Below are 16,884 nucleotides of genomic sequence, written 5' to 3'. Positions count from 1 at the left end.
ACTCCCCCACACGTGGTTCCCTGGATGTTCAGTGTGGCTCCACCTGGTAGGTTTTCCCGCGTGCCCCCCACGCTGAGGCTGGTGTCTGATTCACAGTGCCGCCTGCTGGAGTTGGGATATTTCGCAGCGCTCCGAGTCTTGTTGCTCGAGTGTGAGACAGCAAGGGTTAAAAGGCTAGTTTTGCTTGTGGAGAATCCAGGACAGGAGGCTCAGAACCCCAACTTCTAGTAAGCACCACTAACTCTCACCTTCTGGTTCAGTTTGACTAGAGCACCCTGGTGAACTCTGCCTCTGAGCACAGCCGGGCAGAAGGAACAGAGGTTTGGAGTCCTCCAGTTACAGACCCAGCTTTGAACACTAATTGTGTGAAAGTCTTTCCAAGGTTCACTTTCCTCACCTAATCATTCTTACGTCATGCAGTTATTGTTAGGAATTAATAGCATAGTGCATGCTGCTGGCACAAAATAAGTGTCTTGCAAGGCAGTCGCTTCCTTGTTCTTTTTTCTACCATGTTGACTTAATCCTCTCTGCTGCCCTTCGAGTGGAAAAGAGGTTGGAGGCAATAGAGGCAAGTTTGGGACTGAGAAAGATGGTTTCAAGGTGGGCAAAGATGGTTTGGCAAATCTCCATGGGCACACAGTTTGTGAACTTTGATCTCTGTCTTCTCCAAGATGGAACCAGTGCCTCAGGAAGAGGGACCCAGGTGAGACTAGACACAGAACTTTCTTGCTACCTGTGACTGAAAATTACTGAGTGTGGTGACAGAGGGTGGCTGCTTTCCCAAAGACTAAAGTCAGTAAGAGTGGGAACCTGTGTAGGCAAAGAAGACAGGCTAAATGCTCCCCATCCTTACTCCCACCATCTAAATTGGGCATTGTCTGGGATTAGTTTAATAAAAAGTGCCACTCTTTCTGTTTCTGTACTTTTGGATGTTATATTACTTTCCTAGGGCTGCCATTACAAAGTACCACTACCAGCTTGGTGATTCACCTGTGTAATCCCAGCACTTTGGGAGGCTGAGGTAGGAGGCTCTCTTGATGTCAGGAGTTTGACACCAACCTTGGCAATGTAGCAGGACCCTATTTCTACAAAAAAATTAACTAGCCATAGTGAAGGGTGCTATAGTCATAGCTACTTGGAAGACCAAGACAGGAAGAGCCCTATAATCCCACACTGAGCCCCTGTAAAACACACACACACACACACACACACACACACAAAATGGGTGGCTCAAACAACAGAAATCTATTATCTCACAATTCTGAATGCTAAGAGTTCAACCAAGACCAAGCTGGATGTGGTGGCTCACACCTGTAATCCTAGCATTCTGAGAGTCTGAGGTGGGTGGATGGCTTTAGCTGGGGAGTTTGAGACCAGCCTGAGCAAGAGCAAAGACCCTGTCTCTACTAAAAATAGAAAAACTAGTTGAGTGTGGCAGCATACACCTATAGTAGACCCAGCTACTCGGGAGGCTGAGGCAAGAGCATCACTTGAGCAGGAGAGTTTGAAGTTACTGTTAGCTCTGATGCCATACACTCTACCCCTGATGATAGAGTGAGACTCTGGTTTAAAAAAAAAAAGAAGAAGGTGCTCGCTTCGGCAGCACATATACTAAAATTGGAACGATACAGAGAAGATTAGCATGGCCCCTGCGCAAGGATGACACGCAAATTCGTGAAGCGTTCCATATTTTTATCCATGAATGGATCAACAAACTGTGGTATATGTACACCATGGAATACTATGCAGCCATTAAGAAGGATGGAGACTTTACATCCTTCATGTTCACATGGATGGAGCTGGAGAATGTTCTTCTGAGCAAAGTATCACAAGAATGGAGGAAAAAATATCCAATGTACACACCCCTATTATAAAACTAATTTAAACCTTTTTATATGAAAGCTATAACCAAATAGCCTAAGAATATGGGGAGGGGGGAGGGAGAAGAGAGGGGGTAATGGGTGGAGGGAGGGAGTTTGGAGGGATTACTTCTGAGGTTTACCTTATAGGGGTACAGGTGAATCTTTCTAAGAGTAGAATGTGAATGTTTTAAAGCAATAACAGAAAATGACATGAAGGCTGTGTTGACCAGTTGATGGAAGTATTTCAGATTGCATGTGAAAACCCCACACTGTACCCCAGAAGTGCATTAATGTACATAGTTATCGTTCAATAAAAAAAAAAAAAAAAAAAAAAAAAAAAAAAAAAAAAAAAAAAAGAAGAAGAAGAAAGAAGAAAAAAAAAAGAAAACGTTCCATCAAAATCAAAGAGAAGGTAGGGTTGGTTTCTTCTGAAGGCTGTGAGGGATAAATCTGTTGCATGCCTCTCCCCCACCTTTTGGTGGGTTGCTGGCAATCTTTGGCTTTCTTTGGCATGGTAGAAGCATCACCTCAATCTCTACCTTCATATTCACATGGGTTCTCCTTGAGTGTTTTTGTGTCCTAATTCTCTCTTTTATAAGGACACCTTATAGGACACCTTATATTAGAGGCTCAGCCTACTCTAGTATGACCTCATATTAACTAATTACATCTGCAAGGACCCTATTTCCAAATAACATCACATTCTGAAGTGGCAGGAGTTAGGACCTCCACATACAAACCTTAGGGGAAAGCAATTCACAGTAATAGGTGTTTTCATCTAGAGTTGCAGGAAGCTCTTGCCCTACCCTTGCTTAAGAACTTCCCGTGACTCTGCTGCCTACAGAATAAAGTGCAAAGCCTGATGACATGTAAGGGCCTTCACAATCCAGGCTGCGTGAACTTAACCGCCTCTCTTCTGGACCCTCAACCCTCTCTACACTTTGTACCCCATGCTGCAGCCACTCTAGACGATTCACTATTGGAGCTCATATTTCCTGCCTTTTTGACAGACAGGCTTGACTCCCTCGAATTCCCAGCCAGATTCTGCTCCTCGATGAAGCCTTTCTCTCTCCCCTGCCCCTCCTGTGTGTTTCTGGGGAAAGGCGAAGTTACACCATCACTAGTAGAGTATCATCGGACGCACTTGTCCCGCATTCTTCCCTTCAAGCATGCATATTTGCGGCTCACTCGGCACCCCAAGAGCTTCCCCTGGAAACTCCTCAACCCAGAACGTTTCAGATTCAACAATGCATAAGCTGAGGCTGGTGCCCCAGAGCCAGGCTCTCAGGCCCTCGGACTTTAGTTCACAATACGCTCTCTCGCCCCCTGGAGGGCTGGACGCGATCACACAGGAACAGAGATCGGCCACGCGGAGACTTGCCTTTATTGCCGTATTTCTGGGGGCCGATGCCGGGTGGGCATAGGGAAGAGAGCAGAAGCAGGAGGGGGCCCGAAGAACGCTTCAGACCCCAGACAGTCGCCCAGGAGCGACGGAGGTGACAGCCGTGGCGGGACAGCCCGGCCCGGGACACAGGCGCGGCACTGGGTCTGCGCCTGCGCGGCGGCCCATGGTCAGGATGCCGGCGGCGTGGTTGCCACTGGCCTGCAGGAGGCGCTGCAGCCGACCCTGGAGACCGGGGGGGCCCGGCCGCCGCTTGCCCAGGGTGAGGATGCCAGCAGCGTGATTGCCAGCTCCGTGCAGCAGCTCGTAGAGGCGGCAGGAGCACGTCTTCTGACGACAGCAGTCGGGCAGGGGCTGCGCGGCCGCTCCGGGAGACAGCAGCGCGGGCGGCAGGAGCAGCAGCAGCAGTAGCGTCACGGCGGCCCAGGAGACCTAGGGAGGCGGAGACATGGTGCTAGGGAATCTTCCCACTGCGCCCGCAATTAGCCCCCACGTCTAGGACCTGCCCAGCTGGCTTTGCGCCCTGTCCCAGCCTTTGCGCCTCTCCGCTTGCTGTCTGAAGGGCTCTGTTAGAGAAGGCTCACATCTGGGTCCTTTACCTGTTCATTATTCAAGACCCAGCAGAGCATCTCCTCTGGGAAGATGCCGTTTGAGAACCCCTAGGCAGAATGAATCCCTCTCTCCTCTGGATACCCTCAGTCCATTGTACCCCTCCAGTAGAGCACTTACCACAGTACCCAAAAACTTGTGTGTCTGACTCTGTCTGCACCAGAAGTTGTAAACCCAGGAAAACAGAAGTCCTACTGAGTACTTCCCATTCCCCTCCACAGCAGGCAAACACATGGAAATTGGGGACTTGCAGGACTCCTAACTGTCCTCTCATCTGCCTGCTCCCTTGCAGGGGTAACTAACCTCCATGGCTTTGGACCAGTCTCCACCCCTCTCAGGGGCCCAGGCTTCTTCTTTTTTTTTTTTTTTTTTTGAGACAGAGCCTCAAGCTGTCCCCCTGGGTAGAGTACCGTGGCATTACAGCTCACAGCAACCTCCAACTCCTGGGCTCAAGCGAGTCTCCTGCCTCCGCCTCCCAAGTAGCTGGGACCACAGGCACCCGCCAGAACGCCCGGCTATTTTTTGGTTGCAGCCGTCATTGTTGTTTTGGTGGGTCCGGGCTGGGGATTCGAACCCGCCACCTCAGGTGTACGTGGCTGGCGCCTTAGCCGGTTGAGCTGTAGGCGCCGAGCCGGGCCCAGGCTTCTTGCCTGTAAACTGGGTATTAATTCCTACCATGAAGGAATGCTGGGAGGAGGAAGTGAGATGACAGGTGCAAGCACCACTTGACACATAGCAAGTATTGAATAACCCAAGCTCCTAGGAGAACAGAGCACAACCCAATATTAGCCACAGCAGAGTCTTGGCCATGGGTGCACCCAGTCTCCTGCCTTAGTGCATGCATGGGCAAAGACCAAAGACTTTTGGCCTTTCTTCTAGCCCCCTAAGCAAGCATTCTCATTGTCTCTCTGGTATATGAGTCACCGCTCAGTCCCTGGGTCTTTACCTTTGTGGAAGGAAGCTTCATGGTGTCTGGAGTGCAGGGTGGGGCGGCCAGGAAAGGAGGTATCTGCAGTGGTTCAGGTGGCCAGGAATCTTGAGGCAGTCTACAGTGACCTGCTACCAGGAGCCTGGGGTTTATAGTGCTCTGAGGTGGCGGGGAAGAGACGGGCCCATGCGTCCACTCCAGGGCCAGACAAAGGCAGGTCTAAGATTAGCCTTCTGCAAGGAGGCCGTCTCCAGGTTCGGCCCAAGGAATGGCTGCTGAGACATTCAGAAGCTGAGGCTGGATCACTATGCCCCTGGTGCCCCTCCCTTGTCTGTCTGCCTGCTCCCTGGAGATGGGTTGGTCTCTGGGCACTAATGAGGCCATCTTGCACCCAGGAATCTGACAGCACAAAAGAGGCCTTGGCTGGGGTGCTAGCCTGGGACAATATGAGGGGAAGGTAACTGTTAATTAGGAACAGAAAGAGACAGTCTTGAGACCACTAGCCACATTGTGTGTAAGGAAAGGACAGCCACTCAGAAGGCCTTTCCTCCCATCCTGGTTACTGCCCCAAGAGTCTGAAAAGGTTACCTCACTGCCTCTCCTCACCTCAGCTCTTTCTTTCCCTTCTGCCCTTTCCACCATTCTCCAGGATGGAAAATCTTGAAAACTCAGCCTAGACAGTAAGAGGAAAGGAAACCCAAACCAAAAAGCTTTTGCCTCCTGGTTTTCTCCCTGAGCCAGGTTGCTTGGAGGAGAGGGATATAGTCCTAGCCCTCCATCAAGGAGTGAGCCACCATGGGGTGGGGACAGGTGTCATCTCCAGGCCCGAGTTTCTCTTGTTCAGGGCCTGTTTATTGAGCTTCTGCTCTGTGCCAGGCCTGGCACTAGGCATGGGAGCAACTGTTCATAGGACCTGGCCTGGTTTCCAGGAGTGCATAAGTCCAGGTGGGAGGCAGTTCAGGCATAATGATAGTTCAGTGAGGGAAAGCACTACTGTAGACTTCAGCAAAGTTGAGCCAATCACTGCTGTCTGGGGTGAGGCAGGGGGCCTCAAAGGCCCTGTGTAAAAAAAAAGTAGATTTCTATTAGATCTGGTTGGGGGAGAAGGCATTCCACAGAAAAGAGGCCTTGAGCAAAAGCCTGGTGGTGACAATGCATAGCTTAGTTGGGATGGGGGTATGTGTGGTCCTCATTGTCCAGGCCTTTTCCTCAGCAAGGGGAGAGAGGTGACTGGATGAGTAAGTGGGGGCCAGGGTCACATAGGCCAAGCTGATTGGTCTTACTCCTATGGGGGAGGGGAGTCACCATGGAAAGATTTTAACAGGAGTTGTGGGGCTCTTGATATGGGGAGGCTGGATGAATGTGGGGCAGGTGAATGGAGAAGCATGGAATAGGGGCTTCCCTTATTTAGGAGGATGTGCAGGATCTTGGGCAAGCCTCCCAACTTTGTGGAGGCTCAGTTTCCCTAGTGGTATGGACAGTTAACTCAGCTGCTCTCTGGGGCTACTTCCTGCTGTGACGCTTTATGATAGAAGTGGTCTCCCCCTTCCCTACCATGGAGGTGATTTGTAGGTGCTGAGCCAGGGAAGGGACCAGTGCGAAAGCAGGGTAGGGGAAGTTGGGGAATAGCCCCTCTATTATCAGGTTACACTTGAGATAGGGGAGGCAGGAGGAGGTGAGTTTGTTTCCAAGGGGTTGGCCTTCATGGCTGCTGTGTGCACACCTACTAGGGGCCCAACCTATCCTGGATCTGACTGCAGGGCAGGGAGAGAGCCCAGGCTGCAGCAGCAGCAGAGCAAATGGAACCACTGCATGGATTCCCCAAAGCAGACCCTGAGGCAACAATTTGGGGTACAAGAAGTTTATTTGGAAGTTGATCCCATGAGGGAGTGGGGAAGGAGGGAAGGACAGAGGCCCAATAAGAAGCACATTAAGGAGTGGGCTCCCGTGCAGTTGAACTCCATCCTGTGGGGGACCCTCTGAGAGATTATATAGGGCTCTTCAGAATTGTCTCATTCAAGGACAATGACGCTGAGGTCTTTATTCACCAACTCTTGCTCCTTATTGATAGAGGGTTGCTCTTGGGAAGCCCTCAAACTTCCAGCCAACCTAGTACACTGGCCAGGGACACAATCTGTGGCTAGAGAACAATATCAGGTGAGAGACACAGGAAGGCATGGGTGTGCATGGGAATTCTAGCAGTGTCCTCCATGGTGGGCCAAAAGGGATACTGGCAGGGTCCTGCTGGCATCTGCTAAACTCCTGAGGCCCATGCCTCAGAAATAGCAAACTGGGCCAAGGCCTCCCTAAGGCCTAGTGGCTCTCAGAGGCAAATGTCGGGTGGCATACAGTCAGAGTCCCCTAACAAGGACTACCCATTCAGACAAGCCCCAGAGGAGAGAGAGCAAGGCAGCCTCTGACAGGAGCTGGAGCCATGGGGGAGCCCTTGGCTCAGGACACCACCCTCCTCTGCAGGAACTGGGCCAAGTGTCTATACCGAAGGACTCGGGGCATCTCAGGAGGGAAAAGGGATGAGGGGCAGGCAGAGAGGGCTGCCCGGAGTGCTCTGAAGGCCCCTGGCCCCACCAGGTGGACTCTGGCAGGGCCCACACTGCCCCGGAACCGTAAGGATTTATAGCGGGGAGAGGCTTCCTGAAGACAGTGATCCAGCTGCGGACAGAAGAGCCTGAGTGAAGCTGATGTGCGTACGTGCATTTAGGAATTGTGCGTGTGCACGTGTGTGTCTGTGGGACTCACACCTTCCATCCCAGAGCCCTAGAAGCTTCTGTGCAGCCCCACCCTTCCCTTTTGCGCGCCCCCCCCCCCCGTCTCCATAGCACCCTGGGGATGTGCAGAGTGAAGGAGACATGTTGTCATACCCTGTCCCTGTCTCTTTTACCTTGTCTCGATTTTCCTCTGACAGATTCCTTAGACCCCTCAGCTCCACAAACACCTCATAGTGGGGAGCAGAACCCTCAAAGGAATCTGTGGACAAACCCCAAATGCACACACACTGCCAGTGAAGAGGGCAGCTTCCAAAGCTTCTGTCCCTATCTGTTCTTTCCTGCTCTGAGGTCCACGACAGAAAAAAAAAAAAAAGAAAGAAAGAAAAAGAAAGAAAGAAAAAGGTTTTTGGTAGGGATTGGGGTAAATGGAGAAGAACCTAGAGGCTAATCCTACTTATGAGAGAGGTCGAGAAAGAAAATAGGTAGAAGCTGCAGTAGGAGGTATGGGAGTTAGACATGAGGAAGGACTTTAGTTAGGAAAGCAAAGGAAGCTGAGTCTTCTCTCCTTCCTAATTACTAGAGGTCTCCCAGCAGGGTAGGGACAGGCAGAAGGTAGCCAACCCATGAATGGGAGGCAGGAGTAGTGGGGAAGCTTACCCAGAATGCTGCTCTCCACACAGCCATAGTCCAACAGCTTGGCCCCTGGCCATTGTCCCACTGCCTGACTCAGTGCCCTGGAGAATATGTCCTCACCAATATCTTCTCCTCGAACACTCAGAGCCTGGCCCAGCCTGGGGAGTAGGAAGAAGGAGGCAGTAAAGCCCAGGGGACAAGGGTGGCTACTCACCTCCACAGGGTCACCTACCTGCAAGTGAACCTGATGACTGGACACTGATTATAGGTACCAACCACACGTACCACATCACCCAGGCGGCACCTGATGGGGGCAGTGGGAGTAAGATCAGGCCCAAGGGTCCATGAGCCCATGCTTGGGGTTCCCAGCAGGGTCCCAGGTGCCCTACGGGAGCAAGGACTGGGCAGGTTATCACCTGGTGAGGCTGACACGGTCAGTTAGTACCAGCTCATACTCCTTGCCCTCCTGGGCCTCGGCCAGAAGGAGGGTGGAGGTGGCCTCCTTCTGGGCTCCTTCCTTGACTGGGAGCAGCTCAGTAAAGGGGGGTCCAGGGGTCAGAAGATACAGCCCACGGGGCTGCTCTGGCCATAGGTTTAGGCCCACCACCCCTGCAAGGAGCACACAGCCTCCTTATCATCTCATGGGGCCACTGTCTTTGTGAGGGCCCCAGGCACCAACCCTCTGGGAACCTGACCCTGCTGCTGTCCTTCCTGGCACCCATCTTGCCTGGCTGCCCCAGACTCAGCCATTTGCCTTGCTAGGTGGAGACAGAGTACAGTGGTTCTGGAGGTAGCAGACCTGGGAGGAAATCCCAGTGCATGAGAATTTGGGCAAGACCTTTAACCTCTGAGCCTCCATTTCTTCATCTGTAAAAGGAAGCTGCTAATCCCCAGGTTATGGGGGAGGATTAAATGAGATGATCATGCAGGGCTCCATACATGGCACCTCTGACCCCTGTCCCCAGCTCACTGCCCTTGAGTCCTACTGACCTCCAGAGGCAACGTAAGCAGGAGAGAAGAAGGCTAGCCCTTGGCACCACAAGGCTCCAAGGGCAGCAACAGCTTCAGCCTGGCCACCTGCATCCAGAGTCACCACCACCTGCAGCTTTGGCCAGAGCCGCAGGGCCAGTCCTCGGGGTCCCTGCTGTAGGGCCTGGCGTAGCTCAGCAGCCCGTCTGGGGAGAGGTGCTCCTGGGTTCCCGGTTGCTATCGCCACAGCCAGCCCTTCACCATCAGCCTCCAGGCCCAAGAAGACATCTAGGAGTTCCACTGCTGTCCCGGCCTCTAGTACTCTCAGCCCTGGGCACCTCAGTGCCTTCAGCAGCAAGACCATGGGATCCTTGACTCCAGGGGGGTTAACCCGGCCCAGGGCATGGCCAAGCCAGGGGAGGCAACTGGGCCAAGGGGATGTAAGGGTCACACAGGCAGTGCTTCCTGGAGCCAGCACTTCTGGGTAGGCCTTGTTTAGGGTGACCAGACCCAGCAAAGTGGCCTGGAGGGAGAGAAAAGAGGGTGTTGATCTGGTCCCAGACCAGTATGGGGGTTCTTTGCCCGCCATGCTAGGAGGGTTTAGCTGTAAGCAGGGCTCTCTAGTGGGGCTGGGCTCTGGCCTTCCCACTAACCTGCAGAGAGGCCTCCCCCTGGTACTGGTTTGAGGTAGGGGCTGGGTGCTGCCCACCACTTTCTTCCTCTTGGGCCTGGCTGGCTTTGGTTAGAGGGAGATGATTCCGGAATGTGCTCATTTCTGTAGCCCCAAAGACACCAGAAACTCTTCAGGAAGCCCCAGCTTCCCAAGTGTTTCAAACAAGATTGGTGAGACACTTGAGGGAGAAACCTGGGGAAAAGATTCTGAGGGCCCAGGATGGGAAATTTCCTCTTGGCTGAGAGAGCCAATCCTGGGCTGGGTAGGGTCTCTGGCTCAGGCCACTCTATGTTGCCAGTGGAGGGGGCAGATGGCAGGAAGGAAGGGGCGATTCAAGTTCTGGAATCTGATGACCTGTGGGGTTTCTTTTTCTGTGGGTCACCTTCCCAGACCCCAAAACACACCTGTGCTGCCCCCAAGGGGACAGCGGGGACCCTGGGCTCCCTGCAGACACCACCTTAGGGCCTGCTGCTGGCTCTGGTTCATGTGTACCGTGCTCTGTTCCAGCCTTCGCCACTGCCAGGTGGTTGCCCAGCCCAGAACACCCCATACCACACGGTGCTGGAGCCTGGCAATCCAGGACCACCTGGTATCCTGGGACCACTGCTGTCGGAGCAAGGCCAGTGGCAACAGCAGCAGTGACAGCAGCAGCAGCAACCACAGAAGCATCTCTACACAGCTCCTGGGAGGAAAAGGGAACCCAAGTATGGGGCGGAGGAATAACCCATTTCTTCCCCGCACTCTACTGCATCCTGGAAAACCGAGGAAAATTAAGTTTGGGAAGAAGGCAGGGCCCTGTCGGCATTCAGGGGAGAGACGGTGGAGGTTTTTGAGTCCCACTGACCTGAGTTTAGATCCTGCCTCTGCCACTTGTTAGCAGGAGGGCCCTGCCTTATCAGGCAGCTCTGCTGTGCGCTGTTTCCTCATCTGCAAAACGGGAATATAGATACCTCCCTCAGAAGGCACAGGGCCTGGCACATAGGGGCTTCCCTTTCTCTTGGGATCCACCCTGTCCAAGCTCTGCATTCCTCTTGAGCCCTGGTCAGTGTGCTCATGGTCACATGCACCTGTCACAGTCCACTTCCATCTACTTCCAGTATCAGGGGCCCGATGTCTCTGCCTCAAGTCTCAGCACACATCCGACCAGAAAACTGGAGCTATGGCTTTAAAGCGCTGGGCCACAATCTGGAAATCCGGTCACCAGCATGAGGGAGGAGCTGGGTGGGGGGGTGCTCTTAAAGGGGAAGGTTGCCTAACAGAATGATGTGCTGGGTGCTGGGAGATGGCATATCAAAAGCTAGGGTCAGAGTAGCATGGTCCCCAAACTCCTGCAAGTGGAGGGAGAGAAAGCTGAGTGTGGGAAAGAGGGCTGGTGAGCAGCCTGAACTGGGAGTGGGACACACTCCAACCTGCAGCAGGTTCAAGTTTGAGAACTATTAAAAATCTAAATGTTTTCCCACCCCAGAAATCCTCTCCACAAGAGTAGAGGAGAAAGAAAATTTAATTACTGAGTATGAATTAAACCAGAATGGTGATACTGCATATCTGCTAAGAAATTGCAAGGATACAGCTGATGCTTATAATCCTAGCACTTTGGGAGGCTGAAGCAGCTGGATTGTTTGAGCTCAGAAATTGGAGAACTGCCTGAACAAGAGCAAGACCCTGACTCTACTAAAAATAGGCATTGTGGCAGGTGCCTATCATCTCAGCTACTCAGGAAGTTAAGGCAAGAGGATGGTGTGAGCCCATCAGTTTGAGAGTTTGAAGTTGCTGTGAGCTATGATGCTATAGTGCTCCACACAGGACAACAGAGTGAGATTCTGTCTCAAAAAAAAAAAAAAAAGGAAAGAAAAGAAAAAGAAAATAAAGACAGAAGGAAATCTCTCTTACAGCCAAACAGGTACATCCTATTACAATCATGTTTTCAGGATAAACAACAACCCATCTTCAAGTAAGAGGACTTGACAGAATTACTGTCACATCTAGAACATCCTAGCTTTACCTAGTAATTGGGGTGCCCATCTGTGTTTGCTTATTGGCTTTATCCCAAGGAAAATTACAAATGTAGTTTTGCAACTTGGAGCAAGGTGCCCACCAAAGTCAGGCTCCTACCCTCCCGCAGTAAAGTTTGAGAGGCTGTGCTGTAGGACAAGGCTCTTTTGCTGTCTTGTTAAAACCTCTCTCTACCTGTGCGCTGGACCCTAGTCCTCAAAGCACTAAAACTCCTCCCTCCACCCCTCACTGCTGCCCTTCTCTTCATAGCTGAGCTCCTTTAAATAGCTCTGCTCTCACTCTCCAGCTACCCCACCTCACTTTCACAACTTTCACTCTTTTTTTTTTCCTTCTTGCTGACATTGTATTTGATTTTTTAAAAAATAATAACACCTTTATTAGATAAAATTCACAGCATACCAACCACCCATTTAATGTACAATTCAACGTCTTCTAGTATATCCCCAGGTATGTGCAACATTATGGTCAATTTTATAACCTTTTCATCACCTCAAAAACAAACCCAATTTCACTTTCAGTATCACTCACAACTGCCTGCCCAGCCTCTGAACAACCTCAGAAGTACTTCCTGTCTCTATAGATTAACCTATTCTAGGCATTTCATAATAGAAAGGGAATCACATAATGTGGTCTTTTGTACTTGGATTCTTTCACTTAGCATGGTGGGTTCAAGGTTCTTCCACGTACTACTGTATATCGGTACTTCAGTCCTTTTTATTGCTGAATATTCCATTGTGTGGATATACTACATTTTGCTTGTCCATTCATGAGTTGATGGACATGTGGGTTGTTTCTTCTCTGTGGCTATGATGCATGATGTTACTATAAACATTTGTGTATAAGTGTTTCTGTAGATATATTTTGTGTGTGTAGATATCTAGGAGTGGAATGACTGGGTCATATAGTAACTCTTTGTTTAACTGTTTAAGGAATTGCTGACCTAGTTTCCAAAATGGCTGTACCGTTTTATATCCCTCTCAGCAGTATATGAGGATTCTGATTCCTCTACATCCTTGCCAACACTTGTTATTATCTGCCTTTTATTATCATAGTGGGTACAAAGTGGTATCTCAGTATAGTTTTTTTTATTTTTTATTTTTTTGAGAAAGAGTCTCACTCTGTTGTCCTAGGTTGGGTGCGGTGGTGTCTTTATAGCTCACAGCAACCTCGAACTCCTGGGCTCAAGCAATCCTCCTGCCTCAGCCTACTCAGTAACTGGGACTACAGGCACAAGCCACCAGGCCCAGCTAATTTTCTATTTTTCTGTAGAGTTGGGGTCTCTCTGTCACTCAGGCTGGTCTTGAATTCCTGCCCTCAAGTATTCCTTCCGTCTTGGCCTCCCAAAGTGCTACGTTTACAGGTGTGAGCCACCACACATGGCCCATACAAGTCTTCTATCATAAATGATTTAAAAATATTTTCTCCCATTCTGTGAGTTATCTTTAACTTCCTTGAGTGTCTTCTTTGAAGCACAAAAGTTTTTAATTTTGATGAAGTCCAATTACCTATTTTTTCTTTTGTTGCTTGTGTTTTCAGTGGCATGTCTAAGAATCCATTGCCAAATCCAAGCTCATGAAGACTCACCTCTGTTTTCTTTTGAGATTTTTATAATCTTAGCTATTCATTTAAGTCTTTGATCCATTTTTTATTGTGGTAAAATATACATAAAAATTTAGCATTTGGGCGATGCCTGTGGCTCAAAGGAGTAGGGCGCCGGCCCCATATGCTGGAGGTGGCGAGTTCAAACCCAGCCCTGGCCAAAAAAAAAAAAAAAAAAAAACTGCAAAAAATAAAAAAATTAGCATTTAAACCATCTTTAGGTATACAATTCAGTGGCATTAAGTACACACTATTTTCAACCATCACCACCATCCATCTCCGGAACTTTTCATCATTCCTAACTAAAGCTCTGTACCCTAACTCTCCATCTCCCCTAACCCCATTCTCTAACAATGGAGATTCTATTTTGTGCCTGTATGAATTTGACTACTCTGGGTGCCTTATATAAAGGGAATTGTACAATATTTGTCCTTTTGTGTCTTGCTTATTTCACTTAGCATAATGTCTTCAAGGTTTATTTGAAGGCATTCAAAGGCATGTTTGTTTCAGAATTTCCTTCCTTTTTAAGGCTGAATAATATCACATTGTACATATACCACACTTTGTTTATCCATGTATCCATCAGTGGACACTTGGGTTGTTTCCACCTTTAGGCGATTATAAATAATGCTGCTATAAACAGGGGTGTACCGATGCATGTTTGAGCCCCTGCTTTCGTTTCTTTTGTGTATATGCCCAGAAGTGGAATTGCTGGATCATGTGGCAATTCCACGTTTACTTTTTTGAGAAACCATCATGTTGTTTTCAAAGAAGCTGTACACGTTAACAAGCCCACCAGCAAGGCACAAGGATTCCAGTTCCAGCTTCCAGATAGCTGGATACATTGGGGGTGTTCCCGGGGAAGGAATTGAAATTCCCTGTCCCTTCCCCTCTGCCTCTCCCTAAGCATCTCTTCATCTGTATCCTTTGTGATAGATAGCCTTTATAATAAACTGGCAAACAATTACTTGATTTTTTGCAAATCAATAAGACATCAAGGATAGACAGGACTCTGAAGTTGAAAGATGTCCCAGACGCCTGTGATTGCCCTCAGCTGCAATTTTCTCTCTCTTTTACTGATACTGATTTACTTCTGGAGGCCTCATGCTACTCATTATGTCTTAAAAATGCCCACCACCTTTTTTAAAGAGACAGGGTCTCACTCTGTCTCCCAGGCTGGAGTGCAATGGGTAATCATAGTTCATTGCAGCCTTGATAGAGGTGGATTTATTGTTTGAAAACAAGAAAGTCCCAAAGCAGATGCTGAATTTCACTCACACAAATACTTTTCCCTCCAGAGAGGTAATGGTCTGCAGTGATTTACATGGGACACTGGGTAATCTTTTTTTGATCTTCTATAAAACTCTCTTGTGGGCCAGGTGTGGTGGCTCATGCCTATAATCCTAGCACTCAGGAGTCCAATGCAGGCGGATTGCTTGAGCTCATGGGTTTCAGACTAGCCTGAGCCAGAGTGAGACTAAAAAAGAAAAAAAAAAACAAAAAACCAAAACTGAGGCAAGAGGATCACTTGAGCCCAAGATTGTAGGTTGCTGTGAGCTATGATGTCGCCAGGGCACTCTACCTGGGGTGACAGCTTGAGACTCTGTCTCAAAAAAAAAAAAAATAAAAAAAATTCTTGTTATCTCCCTTCAGGGATAATCCTATATGTTTTTAATGGTGATTTTGTAGATCAAGGAAAAAATTCCATAGAGATCCTAATGATCCTGTTTATGAGTTTTCTTCCCAATGACCTGCACGGGAAAAGAGGGAACCATGAAGATTTGATGATGAATCTGAGATATGGTTTCACAAAGAAATTTTGCTCAAATGTAAGTTACAAGGGAAAAGAAATTATACAAATCTTGGAAGACCTCGATACCTGGCTTCCAATCATTGACAATGAAATCTTTTTTTTTTAATTAAATCATAGCTGTGTGCATTAATGCACTCATGGGGTACAATGTGCTGGTTTTATATGCAATTTGAAATATTTTCATCAAACTAGTTAACATAGCCTTCACGGCATTTTCTTAGTTACTGCGTTAAGACATTTATATTCTACATTTAGTAAATTTCACATGTAAGATGCACCCTAGATGTGGTCCCATCAATTACCGTCCCTTTTCCCCTCCCCTCCCTCCTCTTCCCTTTCCCCATATTCTTGGGCTATAATTGGGTTATAGCTTAAAGCTATAAATTGGTTCCATAGTAGGGCTGAGTACATTGGATACTTTTTCTTCCACTGAGATACTTGGCCAAGAAGAATATGTTTCAGCTCTATCCATGTAAACATGAAAAAGGTAGAGTCTCCATCTTTAAGGCTGCATAATGACAATGAAATCTTGATCACATATGGTGGGATATGAGTCCACAGACTTGAATTTTCCCCACCATGTAGAAAGAAATGAAATTTGTGCTGATGTCACCAAAGGAAGCAAAGGGAGACATGCCCCTGAATTGAAGCTACATAAAGTACGTTTAACTATTACTATGCCCAAGAGACTCAAAGCAAATCAACCCCTTTATGAACATTTATCAAAGTGTAAATGGGAACAGGTTATTGATAGTCTGTGGAATTATCTAAAAGGCAAAAAAAAAGGCTATTATATAAACATGAGTCAAGGAGGGGGCTGCTATTTTGGACCAGATACTACTTCCAAGATTCTTAGTAAATACCTAAGATGCTCATTAAGTCTCATGAATGTAAGCCTGGGTGTGAAATCTGCCATCATGGGCAAGTTTCCACTTATGAAGAAGGCAGCATTTTTTTTTTTTTTGGACACAGAGACTCACTCTGTTGCCCTGGGTAGAGTGCTGTGGCTTTGTAACTCACAGCAACCTCAAACTCTAGGGCTCAAGTGCTCCTTTTACCTCTGCCTCCCATGTAGCTGTGACTACAGGCATGTGCCACTACCCCTGCCTAGTGGGGGTTTTGTTGTTGTCGAGCTACAAATGTTCTTTACATATTCTGGAATTAGTTCCTTATCAGTCATATAATTTGCAAATATTTTCTCCCATTCCACAGGTTGCCTTTTTTCACTCTGTCAATGGTATCCTTTGATGCACATGTTTTCTTTTTTCTTCTGTTTTCTGTGCTTTTTAAAAATTTTATTTGAGACAGAGTCTTAAGCTAGCCCTGGGTAGAGCCCCGTGGGGTCACAGCTCACGGCAACCTCCAACTCCTGGGCTTAAGTGATTCTCTTGCCTCAGCCTCCCAAGTAGCTGGGACTACAGGCGCCCACCACAACACCCAGCACCTATTTTTTGGTTGTAGTTGTCATTGTTGTTTGGCAGGCCCAGGTTGGATTCGAACCTGCTAGCTCTGGTGTATGTGGCTGGCACTTTAGCCACTTGAGCCTTGGATGCTGAGCCTGTTTTCTGTGTTTTTGCTCTCATGGCCAAGAAATCATTGCCAAATCTAATGTCACAAAGCTTTCCCCCTATGTTTTCTTCTTTTTTTTTTTTTTTTT

At 48.6% G+C, this 16,884-nt stretch overlaps 2 protein-coding genes and 1 non-coding gene across 5 annotated transcripts; 1 reads left to right on the top strand and 2 right to left on the bottom strand.

Moving 5' to 3' along the window:
• Positions 1-1,587: 1,587 nt before the first annotated feature.
• LOC111724068 lies at positions 1,588-1,694 on the top strand. The gene has a single exon (XR_002772435.1). It is a non-coding gene; the product is annotated as a U6 spliceosomal RNA (small nuclear RNA).
• A 1,539-nt stretch (positions 1,695-3,233) lies between these two features.
• Positions 3,234-4,921, bottom strand: HCRT (hypocretin neuropeptide precursor). Its single transcript, XM_003786345.1, has 2 exons — positions 4,820-4,921; positions 3,234-3,696 (listed from the first exon to the last, which is right to left on the bottom strand). Exons 1-2 carry the CDS (start codon positions 4,838-4,840, stop codon positions 3,325-3,327), a joined length of 393 nt encoding a protein of 130 aa, XP_003786393.1. The 5' UTR covers positions 4,841-4,921; the 3' UTR covers positions 3,234-3,324.
• A 1,725-nt stretch (positions 4,922-6,646) lies between these two features.
• GHDC (GH3 domain containing) lies at positions 6,647-10,959 on the bottom strand. Of its 3 annotated transcripts, XM_003786344.3 has the most exons (10): positions 10,870-10,959; positions 10,647-10,729; positions 10,207-10,484; positions 9,783-9,904; positions 9,151-9,652; positions 8,577-8,769; positions 8,393-8,464; positions 8,185-8,318; positions 7,701-7,786; positions 6,647-7,471 (listed from the first exon to the last, which is right to left on the bottom strand). In XM_003786344.3, the coding sequence occupies exons 3-10, from the start codon at positions 10,469-10,471 to the stop codon at positions 7,253-7,255; spliced, it is 1,593 nt and encodes a 530-aa protein (XP_003786392.1). In that variant the 5' UTR covers positions 10,472-10,484; positions 10,647-10,729; positions 10,870-10,959; the 3' UTR covers positions 6,647-7,252. The 3 variants fall into 3 exon arrangements, with proteins under 3 accessions (XP_003786392.1, XP_012658505.1, XP_023366888.1); XM_012803051.2 differs by having other exon boundaries at positions 7,320-7,786; XM_023511120.1 differs by lacking the exons at positions 10,647-10,729; positions 10,870-10,959 and having other exon boundaries at positions 7,320-7,786; positions 10,260-10,325.
• Positions 10,960-16,884: the final 5,925 nt, after the last annotated feature.

Source organism: Otolemur garnettii, unplaced genomic scaffold, assembly GCF_000181295.1.
Source record: "Otolemur garnettii isolate 467f Iridium unplaced genomic scaffold, OtoGar3 scaffold00018, whole genome shotgun sequence".
Lineage (NCBI taxonomy): Eukaryota > Metazoa > Chordata > Mammalia > Primates > Galagidae > Otolemur > Otolemur garnettii.
Note: the sequence above shows the minus strand (reverse complement) of the source record. Positions and strands in the feature narration are given on the sequence as shown.